General features: G+C 35.4%; 2 protein-coding genes and 1 non-coding gene across 3 annotated transcripts; 2 read left to right on the top strand and 1 right to left on the bottom strand.

Annotated features, from left to right (window-relative positions):
- The first annotated feature begins 8,557 nt into the window (after nt 1-8,557).
- On the top strand, nt 8,558-8,662 carry MIR390 (microRNA MIR390). Its single transcript, NR_128644.1, has one exon. It is a non-coding gene; the product is annotated as a microRNA MIR390 (primary transcript).
- Nucleotides 8,663-10,906: 2,244 nt separating this feature from the next.
- On the bottom strand, nt 10,907-12,981 carry LOC103865664 (WEB family protein At2g38370). The gene is made up of 2 exons (XM_009143487.3): nt 12,703-12,981; nt 10,907-12,481 (listed from the first exon to the last, which is right to left on the bottom strand). Exons 1-2 carry the CDS (start codon nt 12,889-12,891, stop codon nt 11,147-11,149), a joined length of 1,524 nt encoding a protein of 507 aa, XP_009141735.1. The 5' UTR covers nt 12,892-12,981; the 3' UTR covers nt 10,907-11,146.
- Nucleotides 12,982-15,740: 2,759 nt separating this feature from the next.
- On the top strand, nt 15,741-17,791 carry LOC103865666 (peroxidase C3). Its single transcript, XM_009143489.2, has 4 exons — nt 15,741-16,022; nt 16,193-16,384; nt 16,471-16,639; nt 17,175-17,791. The coding sequence occupies exons 1-4, from the start codon at nt 15,795-15,797 to the stop codon at nt 17,636-17,638; spliced, it is 1,053 nt and encodes a 350-aa protein (XP_009141737.1). The 5' UTR covers nt 15,741-15,794; the 3' UTR covers nt 17,639-17,791.
- Nucleotides 17,792-20,742: the final 2,951 nt, after the last annotated feature.

Consider the following 20,742-nt stretch of genomic DNA (forward strand, 5'->3'; position numbering starts at 1 on the left):
TTAAATTCAGTGTCACGAAGTTGAAGGTGGAGTAACTGCAAAGTTGGCAGGAGAGAATCATAAAGCCGCCCTGAAGTGACGCTCCAATAATTGTTTTGATTTCTTCCCAGAATTTCCTCCACTATATTTCTTATTTTCTCGAAAACCTAAAATAAGTTTTAAAAAAAAACTAAAATACTTAAATTTCAATCATCCGTCTTTTGGATTTTTCGAAGAAACTCGTTCTTCGTATTTCATTCATTGTTTTTCTTCTTCTGACATATATAAAGTGGTGATAGACCCCCCATTGATTGAGGACTGTGTGGATGATGACCATTTTAACGAAAAGCTGATCAAATGGAGTTGAATTTGTCAGAATGAATGTCGTTGCAAAATTTCAGCCTATTATTTTTTTGCTAAAATTTGGTGGTTTTGAGTGTTTATTGGTTTCTTTTACTTGGAGGCTTCCCACTGCTCGGATTCTATGAATGTCGATTCGTATAAATTCTAAATAGTTTCTTAGAAACAAAAACTTGATGATAGTACAAGTTGATATCTCAAGTTTGAGTGTTTAACTTCTTAATTATATGTAATCCTAGAAATACAATATTTCACATAAAGACAATAGTGACTGTAATTAAATAATATGATTGTAGAGATGGCAGAAGATTCAGACTATAGAGTTCCATGTATATTAGTAGCAAAATAATCCAACTTATATTCGTTCTTCTTCATTTATTTATGTGATTTCAAAATCTTTTTAAACATTAATGTATCAGGCTATTGATTTAGCGCTGTTGCCTATGACAATGACCTAACGAAAGCTTACCCAAATTAAATTGAATCATGTCAGATTGAATGTTTCTAAATTCGCAGTCAATAAAAGATATATACATACATATATATATATATATATATATATACATAATTCCTGTGTGATTTTTTTTTTCTCATATTTGGAAGTTCTCCAGCTACGTAGAACACATGCACCTTGCCCCGAAAAGGGACCCCTCATTTGATCCCTTGAATGTAAAGATTAAATGACTAACCGTAGGTTAGAGATGCTCTGTGCACAAAAAAAGGGTTAGAGATGTTCTAACATTGTCTTCTACGTAACCACTGCATATCGTAAAAGTAACTATATACTCGTATTCTTTGTGATGGCCATAATAGTTGACTATATCTTGAAATAATCCACCTAGCGTTAGAAAAAATTCAAATATAACACATTTAACTATAAAACTAAATAACTGTATACTTGATTAGTTAATTAGTTATGGTTAAACTAATAAAGAAAAAACTTATGAAGAAACTATGCTAATAATTTTAATTCATACATGATAGTTCAGAATAATCATTTATGAATAATAAATTAAACTATGAACTATGTATGCCAAGTTTGCAAAAAGGAAAACTCTAACGGGATTGATCACCCTATTGACATCTCTAGACTTCTTTAATGCATAGACTAAAAATAAATCAAATAAATTTATCGAATGAAAGGGATGCTTTGTTTAAGTTATAAAAAACGGAACATGTCCCATGCATGCTAGATATTTTTGATAGTTTATTAGCTGAACTACTGATGCTGTATATTTCTGGTAAGTTTATCAACTGGGTATGTTAACTCTTAAACAATTTGGTGAATTAATCCTTTATTTCGTTTCTGAATTAATCATGGAGTCCCCCTTAATGGAATTGGTGGCCAAAACCTCATTTTTATGGGAAAAACTAAGCCGATTTTTTTTTTTTGAGAAGAATGTAGCGATGAGAGATATGGGATAATGGGAGGTGTTGGAAATAAACATGAAGTTAACTTAGGATCTAAGTTACATCTTTCCTATTTGAGTTAGGATTAGAATAAGTTAATTCCTAAGAGTTTAGGAAAGTTAGTTCCTAAGAGTTTAGGAAATAATATCTCTATATAAGATGCAAGAGTGTTGCATAGATATTAAGAGTTTTGAGAGATTGTGTGAGTGCTTAAGTTTTGAGAAAGTTCTTAAGCTAATAAAGAGAGTTCTTTATATTGTGTTCTTATACAATCTTTAAGATTATATTTGGTATCAGAGCCAGTACCAAAAAATCGATCAAGAGTTTGATCAAGAATCATGGGAGACTTGGTAACGACGACAACTAAGAAGGATGGAGGTTCATCCATAAAGTGTCCGATGTTAACATCAACGAATTACACCGTATGGGCAATACGGATGAAGATGCTGCTTAGGGTTCATAAAGTTTGGAAAGTGGTCGAGAGCGACTCAACCGAAGGAGACAAGAATGACTTGGCGACAGCTCTCCTCTTTCAATCTATTCCGGAGACTATGATCCTACAAGTTGGAGCACTTGATACCGCAAAGAAGGTTTGGGATGCAATCAAGACCCGGCATGTAGGAGCAGATAGGGTTCGTGAAGCAAGACTACAGACCTTGATGACTGAGTTTGAACGACTAAAGATGAAAGAAACTGATAAGATTGATGACTTCGTGGGCAAGTTAACAGAGATATCTTCAAAATCCGCCGCATTGGGTGAAAGTATGAATGAAGCAAAACTCGTAAAGAAGTTCCTTCAAGGGTTACCACGCAAGAAGTACATTCATATAGTTGCTTCACTTGAACAACTTTTGGACTTAAACACCGCGAGTTTTGAAGACGTTGTAGGCCGTTTAAAAGCATACGAGGAGCGTATCATGGCGGAAGAAGAAGAAGAAGAAGATACACAAGAAAATCAGAGCAAACTCATGTACAGCAACACAGAATCTCAAAATTACAGAGATAGAGAAAACAGAGGAGATGGAGGATACAGAGGAAACGGAGGTCACAGAGGAGATGGAGGATACAGAGGTCGCAGTCGAGGTAACCACTACTATGGCAGAGGAAGAGGACGTGGCAGATCTTATTGGGACAGTAGAGATACAACAAACATCATATGTTTCAGATGTGACAAACGAGGTCACTTTGCAGCAACCTGTCCTGATAGGCTTCTCAAGCTACAAGAGACAACCGAGAGCAAAGATGGAGATGAAACTCACGAAGCTGATGGACTTTTGATGCATGAGGTTGTATTTCTCAACGAACGGAACGTGAAACCTAAAGATTTTGAGTCTAGTACTGATGGAGATAAGATATGGTACTTAGACAATGGAGCGTCTAACCATATGACATGAAATCGCAGCTTCTTCAGATCTATTGACAACACGATTACCGGGAAGGTCCGTTTCGGAGATGATTCGAGAATAGACATCGAGGGAAAGGGAGCTGTTCTGTTTATCACTCCCAACGGAGAGAAAAAGACCCTTGCGGATGTCTACTACATTCCAAAACTTAAAAGCAACATCATAAGCCTCGGTCAAGCCACAGAATCAGGATGCGATATACGAATGCGAGAAAACTATCTTACACTCCGTGACAAAGATGGTAACTTGATAGTCAAGGCATCAAGATCAAGGAACCGTTTATATAAAGTTGCATTGGAAATAGAAGAACCAACGTGCCTACAACTTCAAAGTCATAGCGAATCCTCACGATGGCATGCTCGTCTAGGTCATCTCGGAACTGATGCGATGAAAACCATGATAGGAAAAGAACTTGTGATAGGAATTCCCAAGCTCAAAGTCGAGAAAGAAACATGTGAGTCTTGTCTGCGTGCAAAGCAAACAAGACATTCTTTCCCAGCGGCTACATCGTATCGAGCCTCCAAGATACTAGAGCTCATTCACGGAGATCTCTGCGGACCGATTACACCATCTACCATAGGGAGGAACAGATACATATTCGTTCTCATAGATGACTACTCACGCTACATGTGGTCTATTACGTTAAAGGAAAAGGGAGAAGCGTTCGAAAAATTCAAACGATTCAAGGCATTAGTTGAACGTGAAACTGGTATACCCATCAAGACGCTGAGGACAGACAGAGGTGGAGAGTTCACAAGCTTGGAGTTTCAAAAGTTCTGCGAAGAATCAGGCATACAACGTCACTTAACGGCTCCTTACACACCACAGCAGAACGGAGTGGTAGAAAGGCGAAATAGAACCCTATTAGAGATGACAAGAAGCATTTTGAAGTACATGGAGTACCAAATTATCTTTGGGGAGAAGCTGTGAGGCACTCAACTTACTTAATCAATCGTATAGCAACCAAGACCCTGATCTCACAAACACCGTATGAAGCTTTTAAAGGGAGAAAACCAAACATTATTCACCTAAGAATATTTGGATGTGTTGCTTATGCCAAAACAGAGGCGACAAACTTAAAAAAACTCGATAATAGGTCTCATACTCTCGTGCACCTTGGAACCGAGCCAGGCTCTAAGGCTTATAGGCTGTTTGATCCCACACGCCAGAGAATAGTAGTGAGCAGGGACGTGGTCTTTGATGAAGACAAAGCTTGGGAGTGGAACAAGACGGATCGTGTAGTAATAGAGAAGCCCGGAGAGTTTTAAAATTTCACTTGGTAATCATGTGAATCAACAAGAAGAAAAAGATAACGAGTCTACTATTGACAACCAGGCCGACATCACTCATGAAGAAGATGATACAGTCGAGGATGATGACAGCAATCATGATGATGAAGAGCAAACAGAGCAGTTTCTTCCTCGAAGATCAAATAGAATCTCAAAGAAACCTGGTTATCTCGATGACTACATCTACATTGCCGAAGTAGAAGGAGAACGCCTCTTGCTTCTTCTTGATGAAGAACCATGGAATTTCAGAGATGCAATGGAGGAGAAGGTGTGGCGTGAAGCTTGTGAAGAATAAAACTTGGGATCTCGTTGACTTACCTCCAGGAGCTAAACCAATTGGATTAAAATAGATCTTTAAGATAAAACGGAATGCAGATGGGAGCATAAATAAGTACAAGTCAAGACTGGTGGCTAAAGGTTATATTCAACGCCACGGTATCGATTTTGAAGAAGTCTTTGCACCAGTTGCCAGGATTGAGACCGTGAGATTTCTTATTGCTCTAGCTGCCTCAAGCGAATGGGAGATTCATCACCTAGATGTCAAAACCGCTTTCCTCCACGGAGAATTGAAAGAAGTTGTATACGTAAGTCAACCTGAAGGATTTGAAGTTAGAGGTCACGAAGAGAAAGTATACAAACTTCATAAAGCTCTGTACGGCCTGAGACAAGCCCCAAGAGCCTGGAACGAGAAGCTGAATAAAGTCTTAGAGAAATTAAAATTCAAGAGATGTTCAAAGGAACCTTCCTTGTATCGCAAGGAAGAGAAAAATCATCTTCTCCTAGTAGCTGTGTATGTTGACGACTTACTAATCACGGGATCAAAGCAAGCTATGATACACGAGTTCAAGAGAGAGATGTCAAGTAATTTTGAGATGAGTGATCTCGGGTTGTTAACCTACTATCTTGGTATTGAAGTGAATCAAGAACGTGGAAGAATAACATTGAGTCAAGAACGATATGCTAAGAAGATCTTGTCTGAAACCGGTATGGAAGAATGTAATGCAGTCCAGACGCCAATGGAGTTCGGCTTAAAGGTCTCAAAAGCAGATAAAGAAGAAAGCATAGATGAGAAGGATTATAGGAGAAAGATAGGGTGTCTACGCTATCTGTTACATACACGCCCTGATCTTGCTTTCAGCGTAGGCCTTTTGAGCAGGTACATGCATGATCCTAAGACGTCTCATGGAGCAGCGCTTAAGCAAGTTTTGAGGTACTTGAAAGGATCGACGAAGCTGGGTCTCGTGTACGAACGTACAAACGCATTAAGACTGGAAGGATTTAGTGACTCAAGCCATAATATAGACGAGGATGATGGTAGAAGCACCACAGGACACATATTTTACTTGAACAAGTGTCCCATCACTTGGTGCTCTCAGAAACAAGAGACTGTAGCTCTTTCATCATGTGAAGCTGAATTCATGGCCGCTACAGAAGCTGCAAAACAAGCCATATGGCTTCAAGAATTGTTGGAAGAGATCACCAAGGAGACAAGAGAAAGAGTTGTGATTCGTTTGGATAACAAATCAGCAATAGCACTTACAAGGAACCCGGTCTTTCATGGTCGTAGTAAGCATATACATAAACGCTATCACTTCATCCGTGAATGTATCGAGAATGAGCAGGTTGACGTCCAGCACATTCCAGGAACAGAACAGAAGGCTGACATTCTGACTAAAGCTTTAGGAAGAATCAAGTTTCGAGAAATGAAAGAGCTTGTAGGAGTTCAAGATATTGAAGAAGTTAACTTCAAGTTTAAAGGGGAGAATGTTGGAAATAAACATGAAGTTAACTTAGGATCTAAGTTACATCTTTCCTATTTGAGTTAGGATTAGAATAAGTTAATTCCTAAGAGTTTAGGAAAGTTAGTTCCTAAGAGTTTAGGAAATAATATCTCTATATAAGATGCAAGAGTGTTGCATAGATATTAAGAGTTTTGAGAGATTGTGTGAGTGCTTAAGTTTTGAGAAAGTTCTTAAGCTAATAAAGAGAGTTCTTTATATTGTGTTCTTATACAATCTTTAAGATTATAGGAGGACTATTGTAAGCATTGACTACACCGCATGATGTGAGGTTGATGTAAACATAGTAACTAATAACACCCAGATTCACTTTTATAAGAAAATGTATCTTTAAAAGTGATATTTGTTTAAAGCGTAGATGCGCAATGGGGAACATAATAATCATCATTTGAAAAGAACCAATACAACCCATTTTTCTTTGTTTTACAGGAGGATCATTTATAACCATCAAAACTTTGGACATGAAATAGAAAACCATCTGAACTTTTGATATGTTCTTCTAACCACACAATCAAACTTCAGCAGCATGTGAACCTAGCAACTATACAAATGTTTGAACATCCAGTACACCCGTTAACAAAAAAAAAAAATTATATGTTCTGTACCAAATATGATAAAATCAGTTCCGATTAGACTCTAACCAATTCTATTTTTTTAGGTCGATATATTAGAATACTAAATTAATTTGTAGTCTTCTTGACCCTCAATCATATATCTTTTGAAAGTTGGAACCTCTAGTAATTAAATACGTATTTGACAAACTACCGTAGTCGGCACTCGACAGGGATCATGAAAAAAACAAATAACTAAAAACGAAAAGTAAAAAGTATTGGCACTCACCTTTCTCAAGCAAAAATAAGAAAAAGAAGTCTTGACATTCATTAATCTAATCATATTGGTAGACATATATGGGAAAGACCTTCACCGTCATTTGCCAGAAATTTACCTATTTTGGCAAGAATTGCACCTCCGATATTTTATATTTAGTTATTTACGCTAACATCACTCTTTACATCTTTATTATTGTTTTCAGTAGTTTCTAGTATTATAAAAACAATTAATCTGCATATTTCAAAATAATCATATTTTATACATTGTAACCCACAGTATATATATACTGTGAACTTGTGGAGTCTCGTAGTTTGCAAATGTGCATTGGGTCCGATATTTTGAATCTCGAACCAAATATATTTACTAATATGCGGTAAATAAATTATATTGAAGAAATGCATGTAGTATAAATTACGTTTTTCCAAAATAAAAGACAACAGTCGTATTAAGCTTTTCATAGGTTTTATTACTGGACTATTAATTTTCCATACTATACACAAATTTTTTGGTCTCTGAAAATTTCCTTCAATTGTATGCATATATAATTCATTTACTTAAAATCCGGGATAGTATCAGATATGCTATCATATACTCACTCCTCTGTTTTATATTGTAAGTAGTTTTAACAAAAAAAAATTATTTCACAATACAAGTAGTTTTCTTATTTCAATGCACCTTTTATATTTATTGGATATTGTGTGACCATTTAAATAATGTTAGATTTTTTATAATTGGTTGAATTTATTAACTAAATGATATTCTCTCCGTTTTACAAAGATAGAATTTTTTAGTATTTTTACACATATTAAAAAAAATACATTAAACTACCATAATAAATGTATTATTTTCTGTAATTTTTAATTTTCAATAATTTTTAACTAATAATAATTCAATAAAGTCAATTAATTTGAAGTTTACCATTTTCATAGAAAACACAAAAAATACATTTTTTGAAACAATTTTTTTTTTAAAAGTCTAACATTAAAAAATAGAGAAAGTATTTTTTAAAAAGTAACAATTTTCTTAATATTAGTGCTTTTAGGTAAAACTATTTATATTTAAAAAAAGAGGGTAGTATTAGAATAGAATCAATAGATGCATTCATAATTGATTTTCCAATAGCATTAATAATGTATTTGAATTAAGTCTTCAGTTTCTGTGTATGAAGTGGCCTGAGATAAAGAAAGTCAAACAAACGATACGGGATCCAATAAATCACATCTGGACTATATAGTATAAGTATGACTACTTTCCCAACAAAAAATTCCAAGAAATTCAGGAAAATAGTTCTTAATGATATATTTTTGGTAGAATCACGTTCGAAGAAGAGACGATGACGTGTGTTCTATTGAACCCAAGTTCTTAAACTCGCATTCTCTATCTATAAATAACACTTTCTCTTCTCCTTATTTCTCACTCCTTTCATCTTACCTTCACCTTCCTCTCTAAATGTCTTCGTCGCTTTTTAATATAAACAGGAGATAAAGTAGAGAAGAATCTGTAAAGCTCAGGAGGGATAGCGCCATCATGATCACACACATCGATATTTTTGGCGCTGTCCATCCTGAGTTTCATTGGCTCTTCTTACTACAATATTAAAGGCATAAACATACACCTCAAAACTTCAAAAATAATTTCCTTGGCTCTCATGTTAGCTCTCTTCATATCGCCACTACAACGAAAAAAAAACTATCCTATTTCCTTTCTTTTTTTGGTTTAGCAAATTAATTAGTCTCTAACATAAATCATGAAGAGAAAAGAAAAGAAGATCTCGTCTTTAGTCTCTTTCTCCGGTAATGTCAGCCACCGACGGGTAGGTTTCACTGTATCCTATTATTACAATTAGTGTTGTTATTACCGTTTTAGTAAAAATAATTGATTAATGTGGGGTCAAACTTTCAACCAATTATTCTGGAAGAAGGTGAAACCATAATCGATTAAAATACAAATAATCTTCTATTTGCTAGAGTTGCAAGAAAAAAGTTGCAATATCATAAGTATTATATTTACTCTTTTCTTTTCCCTTTTGGATTTGTTAGGATTTACTTATCTTTATAGTGCTTGTGCCTGTGGTTGGGCCAGGCTAAGTGGGGAACAGATATGCTGTGCTGCATGAACCACGTGGATGAACATGCATATACACAGTTACATTTATTTTCCTCAAAAGTTGAAGTTTCAATATTTTCATCATATTTCGAACTTATTATTATTTCATTGGCCCTTGATGGTTCTTCTTCCACGTTTTCACTCCCTTATTCACACATATATTACTATATTTGTTTATTTATTGCATTTAGAGTTATATGATTTTTTTTTTCCACTGGAATTTTATTGAATGGGTTTAAGCCCAACAAAGGCAAAAGCCCAAAGTTTACAAACAAAAGGCCAACAGAACTGGCCAAAGATAAAAACCCAACACACGGGCCGTAACGTAAACTACCATATGGGCCAAAGCCCAAACAAGGAGAACCCGTTGAGGAAGAAGAGACACGTCCATACCACGCGTCCGATCGCCCAGCGATCAATGAACACGCGTCAAAACGCGTACCATCTGCTTCCACCGGAGCCAGAGAAGGTCACGACGGAGCTCCGCCGACGGCGGAATCAAAGCGACAGAAACCGATCAACCAGAGCGGTTTACACTAGGCTCGAACCGAGGAGACAGCCTAGCAGATCTGCGAAACAAGAATAACAACAACCGCCTACAATCGATTGGAACCCTTCGACTTTCATCAGAGAAGCAAATCGAGAGGCAGTGAACGATGGAAGATCGGAGACGCAGATCAAGATGAAACCGGGATCAACCCGGAGGATAGCCGGCGAGAACGATGCTGACGAAGCCACCGTCTCCCGGAGACAAAAGCCGGCGAAGCTGGTGCCGAACAAGCCACCGCTACCCGGAGACAGAGCCGGCCGACCACCGATGGAGATAGTGCGACGCCGGAAGCAAAAACCGATCGGAAAAACCTCCTAATCTCTACTCCTTGTGAAAGATTGAAATTGAGAACAAGGAATATAGAGAGAAAATCCTCTCTCTAAAAGAGAGGAGAGACTTCAAATATACAATACAGTACAACACTTTTAGGCTATTATCAAACCCATTTAGAGTTATATGATATTCAAGTAAAAGAGAACACTGGTAATTAAGTAAATTTGGTTTGTAATTTAAATTCCATGTTTGTTTATCTACCAGTTTAAGTTTTCAGATTTCCTTTTATATATTTCCACATTTCACTTGTTTAAACCTTATATAACTATTTAGTTTGTCTTGCAATGACTTTTTGCTACCATTCAGTTAAATCTATATTAACATATTATACCGTCTCAAAGGGTTCATTAATGGGACCTTTGATAAAATAAAATAGTTTCCAACCATTTCAGGGGATCATTGTTACTCAAGTCCATAGTAATATTTCTCTTAAAAAATGATCTAGGTTTAAGACCACATGAGAGACTTCTTATACATACATATATACTCAGAAATTGAAAGCAAGCTAAGATTTCTAGCATTATAATACGAACTAAAGTTTGTAATATGGCTACAATCTACAAAAATGTAATGCACATTCACACCTATAAACTATTAATAAAACCAAACAAACGTTTTGTTTAAATTCACAAGAAAAGCGGGATTTTCGTCCAAGATCGGTGAGATTCAAGGCTTGAGTTGAAGCAACTGTGACGGGAATACCTCACAAGGATGGACATAAGTTTATGAACTACGTCAAAGCTTTGGATTATCATACCCCAAGGAAGTTTCACTTGGTGACTAACTCAACAAAAACAATCGGATTTAATGAGTATAAATAGGCTGATACAACCAATACAAAGCCTATGCAGAAACATAAGTCATGAAAATGAATCGTCTAAGTTGTGTGTACAAGAAATAAACTCATGATTTACACAGTTACACATAAGAGAGTTACGGTCACAATGTGACAAAGAACTAATGAAAGAACACAAAAGCCCAATACAAAGCCCATTAAAGGCCCAGACACAAGATGAGACGATACTTTAAACTTTTCCTAAATTTACTGATCACAAAGTAAGAAGTTAAAACCACTGAATCATTGTATCACCTCAGGTTCAAACCAATCTTCTTGCTCTTCTTCTTGTTCTTGCTCTCTTTGTTTAACAACAAAACGATCTTAGCAAATCCAATATTCTTTCTCTTCACTGATCTTTTCTCATTCTCCTTCCCTTCACTCTTCTTGCTCAGAGCTCCATCACCATTGCTATTCTTTGCCAGCATCTGACCCAAAGACATTTTACATCTCTCCTTAACAACACTCATGTCTGAATCATCTGCAACTAGTAGCTTCTTGCTGAGTATTTGCCCTATTGACATCGCTGGCTTCAAGACAGGAACTGAAGATGATGATGGACCAGGAACAAAATCATACGTCAGATGCAGACCGTTTACATCCATCAGACTATTTGTTGTTATTGTCTCTCTTCTGGTCTTGAACTTGGCAGTGTTGTTCACTGATGATCTTCTCCTCTCTCCTTTCTCTGACTTCAAGTCTCTCAGCGCCTCTTCTGCTTCGAGTTTTCTAGCGTTCGCAGTCTCGGTTCTCTCCACTGCTTCCTCAAATGCCCTCTTGCTGGCTTCAACTTCTTTCGCTGCTTCGTCTGCTCTCTTCAGATTATCCATCTCTGAAACATTCGCTTCTTCGACTCTGGACATTGCATCTTCCACTCTCTTCCTCGCCTCTTCCTCTGCCTCTCTAGCGTCAAGAGTCAGCTTAGCGTACTCTTCAGCAGAGATAGTCACAGTGTTTTCACTTCCCTTAACAGCCTTAATCTCTGCGATTGCAACCGCCTCAGCAGCTCTAGCCGCTTCCTTCATCCTTCTAGCAGCCACCAACTTTATCTTAACCGTTTTGACCTTCTCTCTCGTGTGTTTAATCTCCTCCATTGCCTTCTCACCTGCTTTCTTGAACTCCTGAGCTTCGCAGCCGAGTCTCCGCACCTCGTTAATCATTCTCAACGCGTTATTCTCAAGATCTTTCTCGCTGGTTTCACCCTTCTTCGCTTCTTCTTCCTCCTCTAGAGAAATCACCTTCAGAGACTTCTGCATAACTCTCTCGCGTGTCTTCTCAAGTGCATCCTTTTCCTCCTTCAGTTGCTTATTCAAAATCTCAACAGAACGGCGTAAACCGGAGAGATCTACCGTCCTCTTGCACAGATTCATCTTTGCCTTGTTTAAATCTTGAAGTACCACACCCGCTGGCTTGATATGACTTTGAACTTCTTCTCTCAACTCCTCCTCTTCATTCTTCTTCTGCTGCAGCTTTGAGTTGAGATCTATAATCCTGGCTTTAGTCAACTCAAGCTCCTTCAGCACATCAAGCGTCTCACACTCTTTGACCATTAGATAGTTCTGTAGCTCACCTTCTTTGACATTATCCTACAACCAAAATCAAAAACATTACTTTACATATCATCATCATCATGTCGTATAATGTTCTATAAGTTGTATAAATAAGCAGTCTTGTAATGTGAAGAAACTAAGGTTGAATAATAATAATACAGAGTTTCAGTTAAAGCTGTGTTTCTCTCTCTCTCTTTATTCACAAACCAGACATGATAACTTTTATTCAGACAAAACCCAAAAAGAGAGGGAGAAACCTGAAGGGGTTCAGAGCTGTGAGGTCTCCAGAAACCGAAGCCGCCGAAGCGATTGGCCGCCTCTCTGACTGAAACAAACGGTGACGAAGTGTCGATTTCCGCACGGACATTGGCAGTGAGAGACGGATTCGAGTCAGGGTTTATGCTCCGAGGCTCAATTGCAGAGCCCGATGGTGAGGGTTCGGCCATAGAAATTAGAAAGAGTTACGGGAGAAGACAAATCGTCGGAACCAAAAGACTCGTGCTTTGGGATTTGATACTGTTTCTGTGTTTGAATGTGACTAAGACCTGAGTCACCTGACGAAACGACACGCCACGGTCGTCGTATTTGTGAGGAAAAAAAAAACAATGGCCTGTTCCTTACCTGTCTGGCCACCTGCGACCTGCGATTAAAATTATGTTCGTTTACGTGTTGCGCGATTTGCGACTTGCGACATTCGACTAAAATTATGTTTGTTTACATGTCGCATGATCAACGTTTTTATAAGTTTTAGTCGTTGTTTTTCGGACGACTTGAATCGGAACCTGCGACTGGTCGCACGATCAGTCGCGCATTAAAACGAACAACAACCTGCGACTTACAACATGCGACCAATCACAGGTCACAGGTTACGCGACAGCAAAACGAACATCAATCTCGCGCAACAGGTAAACGAACAGGGCCGATATGTGTATCCGTTTGTGTTCGCTTTAGTTTTTTTTTTCTTGTGTTGAGTCTCTCGTTTCTTTTCGATCCCGACTCTACTAGACTAGGACCATCCGTGAAATAATCAAAAAGTGAGGAAAAAAGTTAGTCAGTTTGTAAAATTTGGGTTAATGATCGATTGTTATACTGAATGAATTGAAACGGTTCTATTGTATAGTCTAATTCGAAAGTTTTAGTTCAAAGATTTCTTTTTCTTTCTTCTGTATTTCAAAAGTTTTAGTTCAAAGATTTCTCATCTTTCTCACTAGAGCCAGCCGACCAAACATAAAACATGCATAAGCAGCACTATATATGACTAAAGATATCATTTCCCCGAAAGTCTGTACGAGATAGTTAGTTTTCTAGCAAGTGTTTTGCATATATTATGTATGTATGTCTTACGAAACATCAATGAATATAACCTAGAGAGTTGTCTCAAAGTAACTTTCCTCCTCCAACATTTATGATATTAACAACATACTTTTGATCATCGCGAAAAAAACTAAAGATGCTCTTTTCCTTTGTATTTTCCATCTACTAAAACTTCTTGAGCTATCTTAGGTTTCTGTTTTATCAATCATTTGAACACACAAGTTTAGCTTGCTTTGGGATCACATTAGAGACCCCGTTTACTAAACGTGGCTTATGTGTTCCCTAATCCCAATACATAATCCTCCATACTTCTAGTGTAAAGGATCCGGAAAATTCAAAGGCTCTCTTCATATTTCTTTAACCAAAAATCTTTGGTTAGGTTCCGGTATTATCCGACCTCTTTCGCCTGTCTTAGATATTTGTTCCTTCCGGAAGAACCTCTACTACATTTTAAATCAATAACTAATGCGTCAATGATTACTTTTTTAATTTTTCTCACCTAAAAGATTATCTTTAGTAGCGGTTCATGATAATACGGTAATCCATGTCTTCTCGCCAAGTATTTGTCCAACTTCTTGTTTGGTTTTTCTTCCTTTTGTCCAAACCATAGAACTAATATTTTTCTTTTGTTTCTAGCTATGTTGTCTTCGATTTCATCTTGATTTCAGGAATGACTAAAGCATTCTAATGTTTTTTATTTCCCTTCCTACTCTATGAAATAAATTGTCTTAAATTAAATACCGGTGATAAAGTTTAAACCATTTGTCCCCTTCGGACTCTTGTAAAGGAGAAGAAAAGACAAGGAGCAAAAGTATTAGATTAGGTTAACCATAATTAAGACTATCATATGGACTCGTATGGAACTGATGTATGTATTAGGTAAATTTGTTATGTCAGATTAAATTATTATTGTTTACCGATGTGTGAAGGTGGCCTCTGATCTGAGGCTCTATTCGCGTTATTCACGGGAATGCGAAGGATAAACCACAAGCGATTTGCATTCCGTCATTAAAAAATAGAAAATGGTAATTGCTAATTAGGAAACAACTCTAGTTAGGAAGGTTCTAAAAAATAGTATTTGCTAATAAGGAAATAGTAACATTGTTTTTATATGGTTATCAAACCTTAACAGATAAAATGGATAAAGTGCATAAAATTTATGGAGGGGGGGATGACAATTTTACGTTTTGAATCATTTTTCTTGAGTTCTTTTCCTGAAAAATAGATATCGTATTAGAAATTAAGAGATCAGCTATAACATGTTACTAATGAAAATGTTTATCACATGATGACATATTGATATTATGATTTCTACATACAGTTGTAATTTATGTATTAACGCACATATATCTTGCGGCCTTACCTGAATCCAAATTGTTTTTCTTTTCTTCATAATTTCATACTATTCGATTTCAGTATCATACCATTATTTTTGTACTATGTACAGTTGACATTTACTGTCGTTCATAAATTATTTGTCACACCCAATAATGTGAATTCATTTCTTATAACGCATCATGTATTCCTTGAAATAGATATACAATTAATATATACTGGTGTTGAGAACCTTTTCTTTATAGAATTATACACGATTTGTAGTTAATTAGTAAAAAGTCAATATCCGCAATGAAACTGAATATATGGAGTTAGTTCAAAATAAAAATATACTAAAATATATTATCGTTGTAAATTATACTAGAATATACAATTGAAGTGAAATATGATCAGTCTTAAGGTTGATTAATCACAGCGACAAATGCAACCAAAAACTAATCAAGTATATTATGTGCAAAGAATTTGAGCACCGTCAAAAGAACCGGTGAATTTTAATTTTTAAAATAACTATTATTTCTCTTTCAACCACTCTGGTAAATAGATTATTTGTGGCCTTAAATACCTAATCCCTTGATCCGAAAAAAAAAACTAATAAAACGATAGAAGAAAACACTTGCTTCTCTATATAATGCTCTTTCTCGCTTAGGCTAATTCACCATCATCGACACTCGGAAGTCAGAACTCAAATCAACTTAGGAAAATGAGGTTTTCTCATTCATTTTCTTGTAGTGCCATGGGAGCCCTAATCTTGGGTTGCCTTCTGCTTCAAGCATCAAACTCTAATGCTCAGCTGAGGCCTGATTTCTATTTCAGAACATGCCGGCAAGTTTTCGATATCATTGGGAATGTCATCGTTGATGAATTGAGCTCTGATCCTCGTATTGCCGCTAGCCTCCTTCGCCTTCACTTCCATGACTGTTTTGTTAATGTAAGGGACTTAGTACTCAACTTGATTATCTTTTAATATACAGTATTCACGACGTGCTCATGGACAAAAGTACTTTTACGTAACCATTTACAGTTACAGATAGAGTAAAATCTATACAATGTTTTGAATTAATTTATACAATGTTCATGTAATGTACTATGCTTTTATAGGGCTGTGATGCATCGATCCTGCTAGACAATTCCACATCGTTCAGGACAGAGAAAGATGCTGCTCCAAACGCAAATTCGGCTAGAGGGTTTGATGTCATCGATAGAATGAAAGACGAGATCGAGTTAGCGTGCCCAAGAACAGTGTCTTGTGCAGATATTCTCACCATCGCTTCTCAAATATCAGTTCTTTTGGTATGTACATACCTACATCATGACTTATATGAATGAATTAGTCGAAAATGTTATGAATGCTGATGTTAGTGTTTTCTGTCATATAGTCTGGAGGTCCATGGTGGCCAGTTCCATTGGGAAGGAGAGACAGCTTAAGAGCTTTCTTCGATCTGGCGAATACAGCTCTTCCTTCTCCATTTTTCACTCTTGATCAACTTAAAAAAAGTTTTGCCGATGTTGGCCTGAATCGCCCCTCAGATCTAGTCGCTCTTTCTGGTAAATTTATAGATAAGTAACCAGAGAATTGCGTATGCAACAAATATAATACTAAAAACTAAAATATATATAGTCTTATGATAAATTTTGATTGGGTATTTTCCTCCTAATATATATGCTTTTTAAAAACGTATTAATACAACAGAAATCTGGTAGAGCTAATTTGTGCTTACTACATTCTATAAACACTAATACTGTATAGTGAAATAGTTGTACAAAGTGTCAAAGTCGAATCTTAACATAAGATTTTCTGATTTGTTTTTGTCAACAAGGTATTTAGTATTCAAAAAGGAAAATTTCTAGGCATAGGAATTAGTCAATATGAGTTAAGTATGGAAACCTATTTGCTTGGAATACATTACTAAAAATCTTATGACAAAGGAATAGATACAAACAAAACACCATCTCCAAACAACTATTTTTCTAGCACGTGAACTTGAATAATAAGATGAGTTTGTAAAACGAGAAAAGTGACCCGTCATCTTTGATTAAACATATAAAATGTATCTAAACAAGTCTTGTCAAAATTGTATAGGTGGTCACACATTTGGAAGGGCACAATGTCAATTTGTGACACCTCGTCTCTACAACTTCAATGGTACCAATAGGCCCGACCCGAGTCTAAACCCAACTTACCGCGACCAACTCCGTCGATTGTGCCCTCAAAACGGAAATGGCACTGTTCTGGTCAACTTCGATCCTGTGACTCCAGATGGTTTTGATCAACAATACTACACCAATCTTCGTCAAGGGAAAGGACTGATTCAGAGTGATCAAGAACTGTTCTCGACTCCAAGAGCAGACACGATTCCACTAGTGGAGCAATACAGCAATAACAGGTTCGTGTTCTTTCAAGCATTCGCTGAAGCAATGATTCGGATGGGAAATCTTAAACCTTTGACTGGAACTCAGGGTGAGATAAGACAGAACTGTAGGGTTGTGAACTCAAGGATCAGGAGTGTGGAGAATGAAGATCATGGTGTTGTGAGTTCGATTTGATCATACTGGGGATATGAATATGTAAGAAAATATTAAAATGAGTGGGGAACAATATATGTATTTCGACTAAATAAATGTTCCCACTAGTTATGAGATTACTATGACATGATATCTGGTCTTAAAATGTGCCTTGAGCAACCCGTTTTTTGGGTATACCGTGACTTAATCCGTCCCAACTGCAAGTGGGTACCAAATAAATTTACTTGCGTCTAACATATACTTGGTCAACTAAATACCTGCCCAAATCAACATTCATGCGGGTTACCCACTATATTTGTGACCCATTTGGCTCCAATAAAACTTGGATTCCAAGTCTTTACAATTTAATAAAGTCCACTTAGACGATGGTCGTAAGTAGGGATGTTAAAACGGATAAATCTACCCATTAAAATCCACCATGTTTAGTACCCCCTCATTGACAAAGTTAATGACATACCTATTTATAAAGAAAAAAATCCAGTCCTTTTCAAGCCTGAGAGTTGAGACTAATGTTGGTCAAAAGTGAGAGATATTTTTTTTTATCTCACATTGCCTGTGTACGTGTATAATAGATAGGCATGACTTGATGCATCCCCCTTATTCAGAAAATTCGCAGTATTGTGATCCGATCCGTCTATGATTTGATTTGATTCGGAAAATTTCGGATATTTAGCTTTTTTTTAATATTTGCAGATTATTTGATTCGATCCGCTAATTATATTTTTTAAAAATATAAAAATATAAAATAATAGTATAACACTAAAATTAAATAAAAAATTTTAAAATATCAATTTAAAATAAAAATAATAATATCATACTAATAAAAAAACATTTTAACATAAATTGTAAAGAAAAATTCAATATTAACAAGACTAATAAGAAAACTCATATGTTAACATTTAAATCAATATAAAAATTAAATTAGATATGCAATAACCAAAACAAAAATTTTAAAAAACAACTTAAAATAAAAAGTTAACCAAATTATATTATAAAATATGTATAGATATAATAGTTTGTATATATAATTACATTACATATCTATAAATATACGGATCAGATCGGATATTTGACTTTTCAAAAAATAATATTTGTGATTTCTTTTTTTGTACGAAGCTTTGATATCTAAAAATTTTCGAATCGAATCGAAACGAATAACAAGTCGGATCAGATTTTATGGATAATTTGCCCATCACTAGTTTGTGTATGATACTATGATAGATAGGCATGACGCATCCGCCTTTTAAAAGCTTTATCTTTTATGAATACTCTCCTCATAGATTAAAAGTGTTGACTATATTAAATTAACATCATTACCATGAATCTTATTAGTCATGTTGGGGAAGCTCTAGCCGCCACTGGAATAGAGAAAATATATATTTTTGGCTAACAGTTTCGGCGACTTCTATAACGCCGGAGGCCCGGAGCTATATAATTTAAATTCATATGTTGTGTTAATTTACAAATCGAATATTTGTATGTAATTTACATCTCTTTATGGTGGCTAACTTTGGTGTTTAGATGTATGACGTAGAGATGGTGGTATATTGGCGTTTTTATAATTTGTGAGGTTTTTCTTACAAATCTAATTTTGTTGTAGAAAATGTTAATATAAAAAAAAAGAGCCAAAATCGTAAGGAATATTGAAACTTTAAAGTTTCAAAATAATATTTACTGATAACTATTCTGAATCTAAGAGATGAACAAAATTTGGATTAGATTGAAACTATGATATTAGGATGTTTGTTTCTTTTCTCTTCTGGTAAACGGTGATGTCGATTAATACCTTCTAATAAGTAATTTTTAATGTCTGAAAACATTAAATGAATATAAATTTTAATAAATTTAATTAGTTAGTTGCGTAGAAAATAAAGTAACGGGTCAAACAAAACTAAGTAATTAATTAACTTCTCTTTTTGGTATTTTAAATTTGTAGTTGCAATTTTGTAAAAAATTAGTACTTTTATTATTTGTGTTGATCAATTGCAAGTGTTTGGTTTTCACGGCAAATGCTGGTCAAGTTACGGATTAAGTCTTATAAGAAATATTAGACAAAGATAGTGGAGACAACGATAACGGTGATGATAAAAGTCGTTGGTGGTTTTAGATTCTTAGTTTAGAGTTTGATGCCTTGGTGGTTTGAGTTTTAGTATAAGTTTTGCTTTATGGCTTACGAGTTTGGGTTTTCTTTTAAAGTTTTGTAAAACATGTTTCTATAGATATAATTTTTTTGCTTGTGAAAGACATAGTAAATGCTTTTTTGGTAAAAGAAATAGTAAATTGTGTTTGATATATATCAACAAGTACAAGTACAACCATATACTTTAGCATCATGCAATTTTAAATCCCAATTTAATTTCAGCGTTATGTCGTCTATTTATAAATTTTCTGTGGAAAAAAAAATCACATCAACACTCAATAATTTCGAATTTCAATTCTCAGGAGCAAACATATACTATGTATTTTCTTTGAACTTTGCAAACATTTTATGTTTTCAAATAAATTAAGAAGTTTATAAGCGGCGTTAAAAACTCTCTCTCTGTAAGTGGATTTTTAGAGAGTAAAAAGTCCACAGCTACAATACAAGTGCTTGGAGTTATTTAAAATAATATAATTGTATTTTTGAGTTGATTACTCTATATACTTATAACATATTATAAAACAGTGAATTTGTAACTGATCTATTATAATTTATAACCATGCAGATCATAAATATTCTTTTTATATTTTATATTCACTTGTATCATAAAATAAATCACATCTTTTATAATTATATATATTTTAACTTAATTTATTATTTGATGAGTTGTGGTCTTTCATTATATTTTCTATCAAATACTATATAATTTCTGAGAAACAGCTGCTTTCATTTATTGCTTCTTTTTATAATCATTGTCACCTTTTTACTGACAATTGCATCCATATAGCATTAATGTCTTTTAACATATATTTTTTTTCCCAAATTGAAATTTCATTCATAGTTAAAATACCAAATTCATACAAAGCTGACAGCAAAACGAAATAGCCGCAGAAACAAGAGCCCATAGAAAGCGGCAACTAGAACCCACACAGGGGCGACTTAAACCCACACCGGGATGACTCAAGGATAAAACAAAATCAACTCC

This window comes from Brassica rapa, chromosome A04, assembly GCF_000309985.2.
Source record: "Brassica rapa cultivar Chiifu-401-42 chromosome A04, CAAS_Brap_v3.01, whole genome shotgun sequence".
NCBI lineage: Eukaryota > Viridiplantae > Streptophyta > Magnoliopsida > Brassicales > Brassicaceae > Brassica > Brassica rapa.

Excerpts from the sequence above, each read along its gene's own strand:
- LOC103865664 (XM_009143487.3), bottom strand. The coding sequence starts at position 12,891 with ATGGCCGAACCCTCACCATCGGGCTCTGCAATTGAGCCTCGGAGCATA. Across the intron at positions 12,482-12,702 it reads ACAGCTCTGAACCCCTTCAG|GATAATGTCAAAGAAGGTGA; the intron begins GTTTCTCCCTCT and ends TTTTGGTTGTAG.
- LOC103865666 (XM_009143489.2), top strand. The coding sequence starts at position 15,795 with ATGAGGTTTTCTCATTCATTTTCTTGTAGTGCCATGGGAGCCCTAATC. Across the intron at positions 16,023-16,192 it reads TCCATGACTGTTTTGTTAAT|GGCTGTGATGCATCGATCCT; the intron begins GTAAGGGACTTA and ends ATGCTTTTATAG. Across the intron at positions 16,385-16,470 it reads CTCAAATATCAGTTCTTTTG|TCTGGAGGTCCATGGTGGCC; the intron begins GTATGTACATAC and ends TCTGTCATATAG.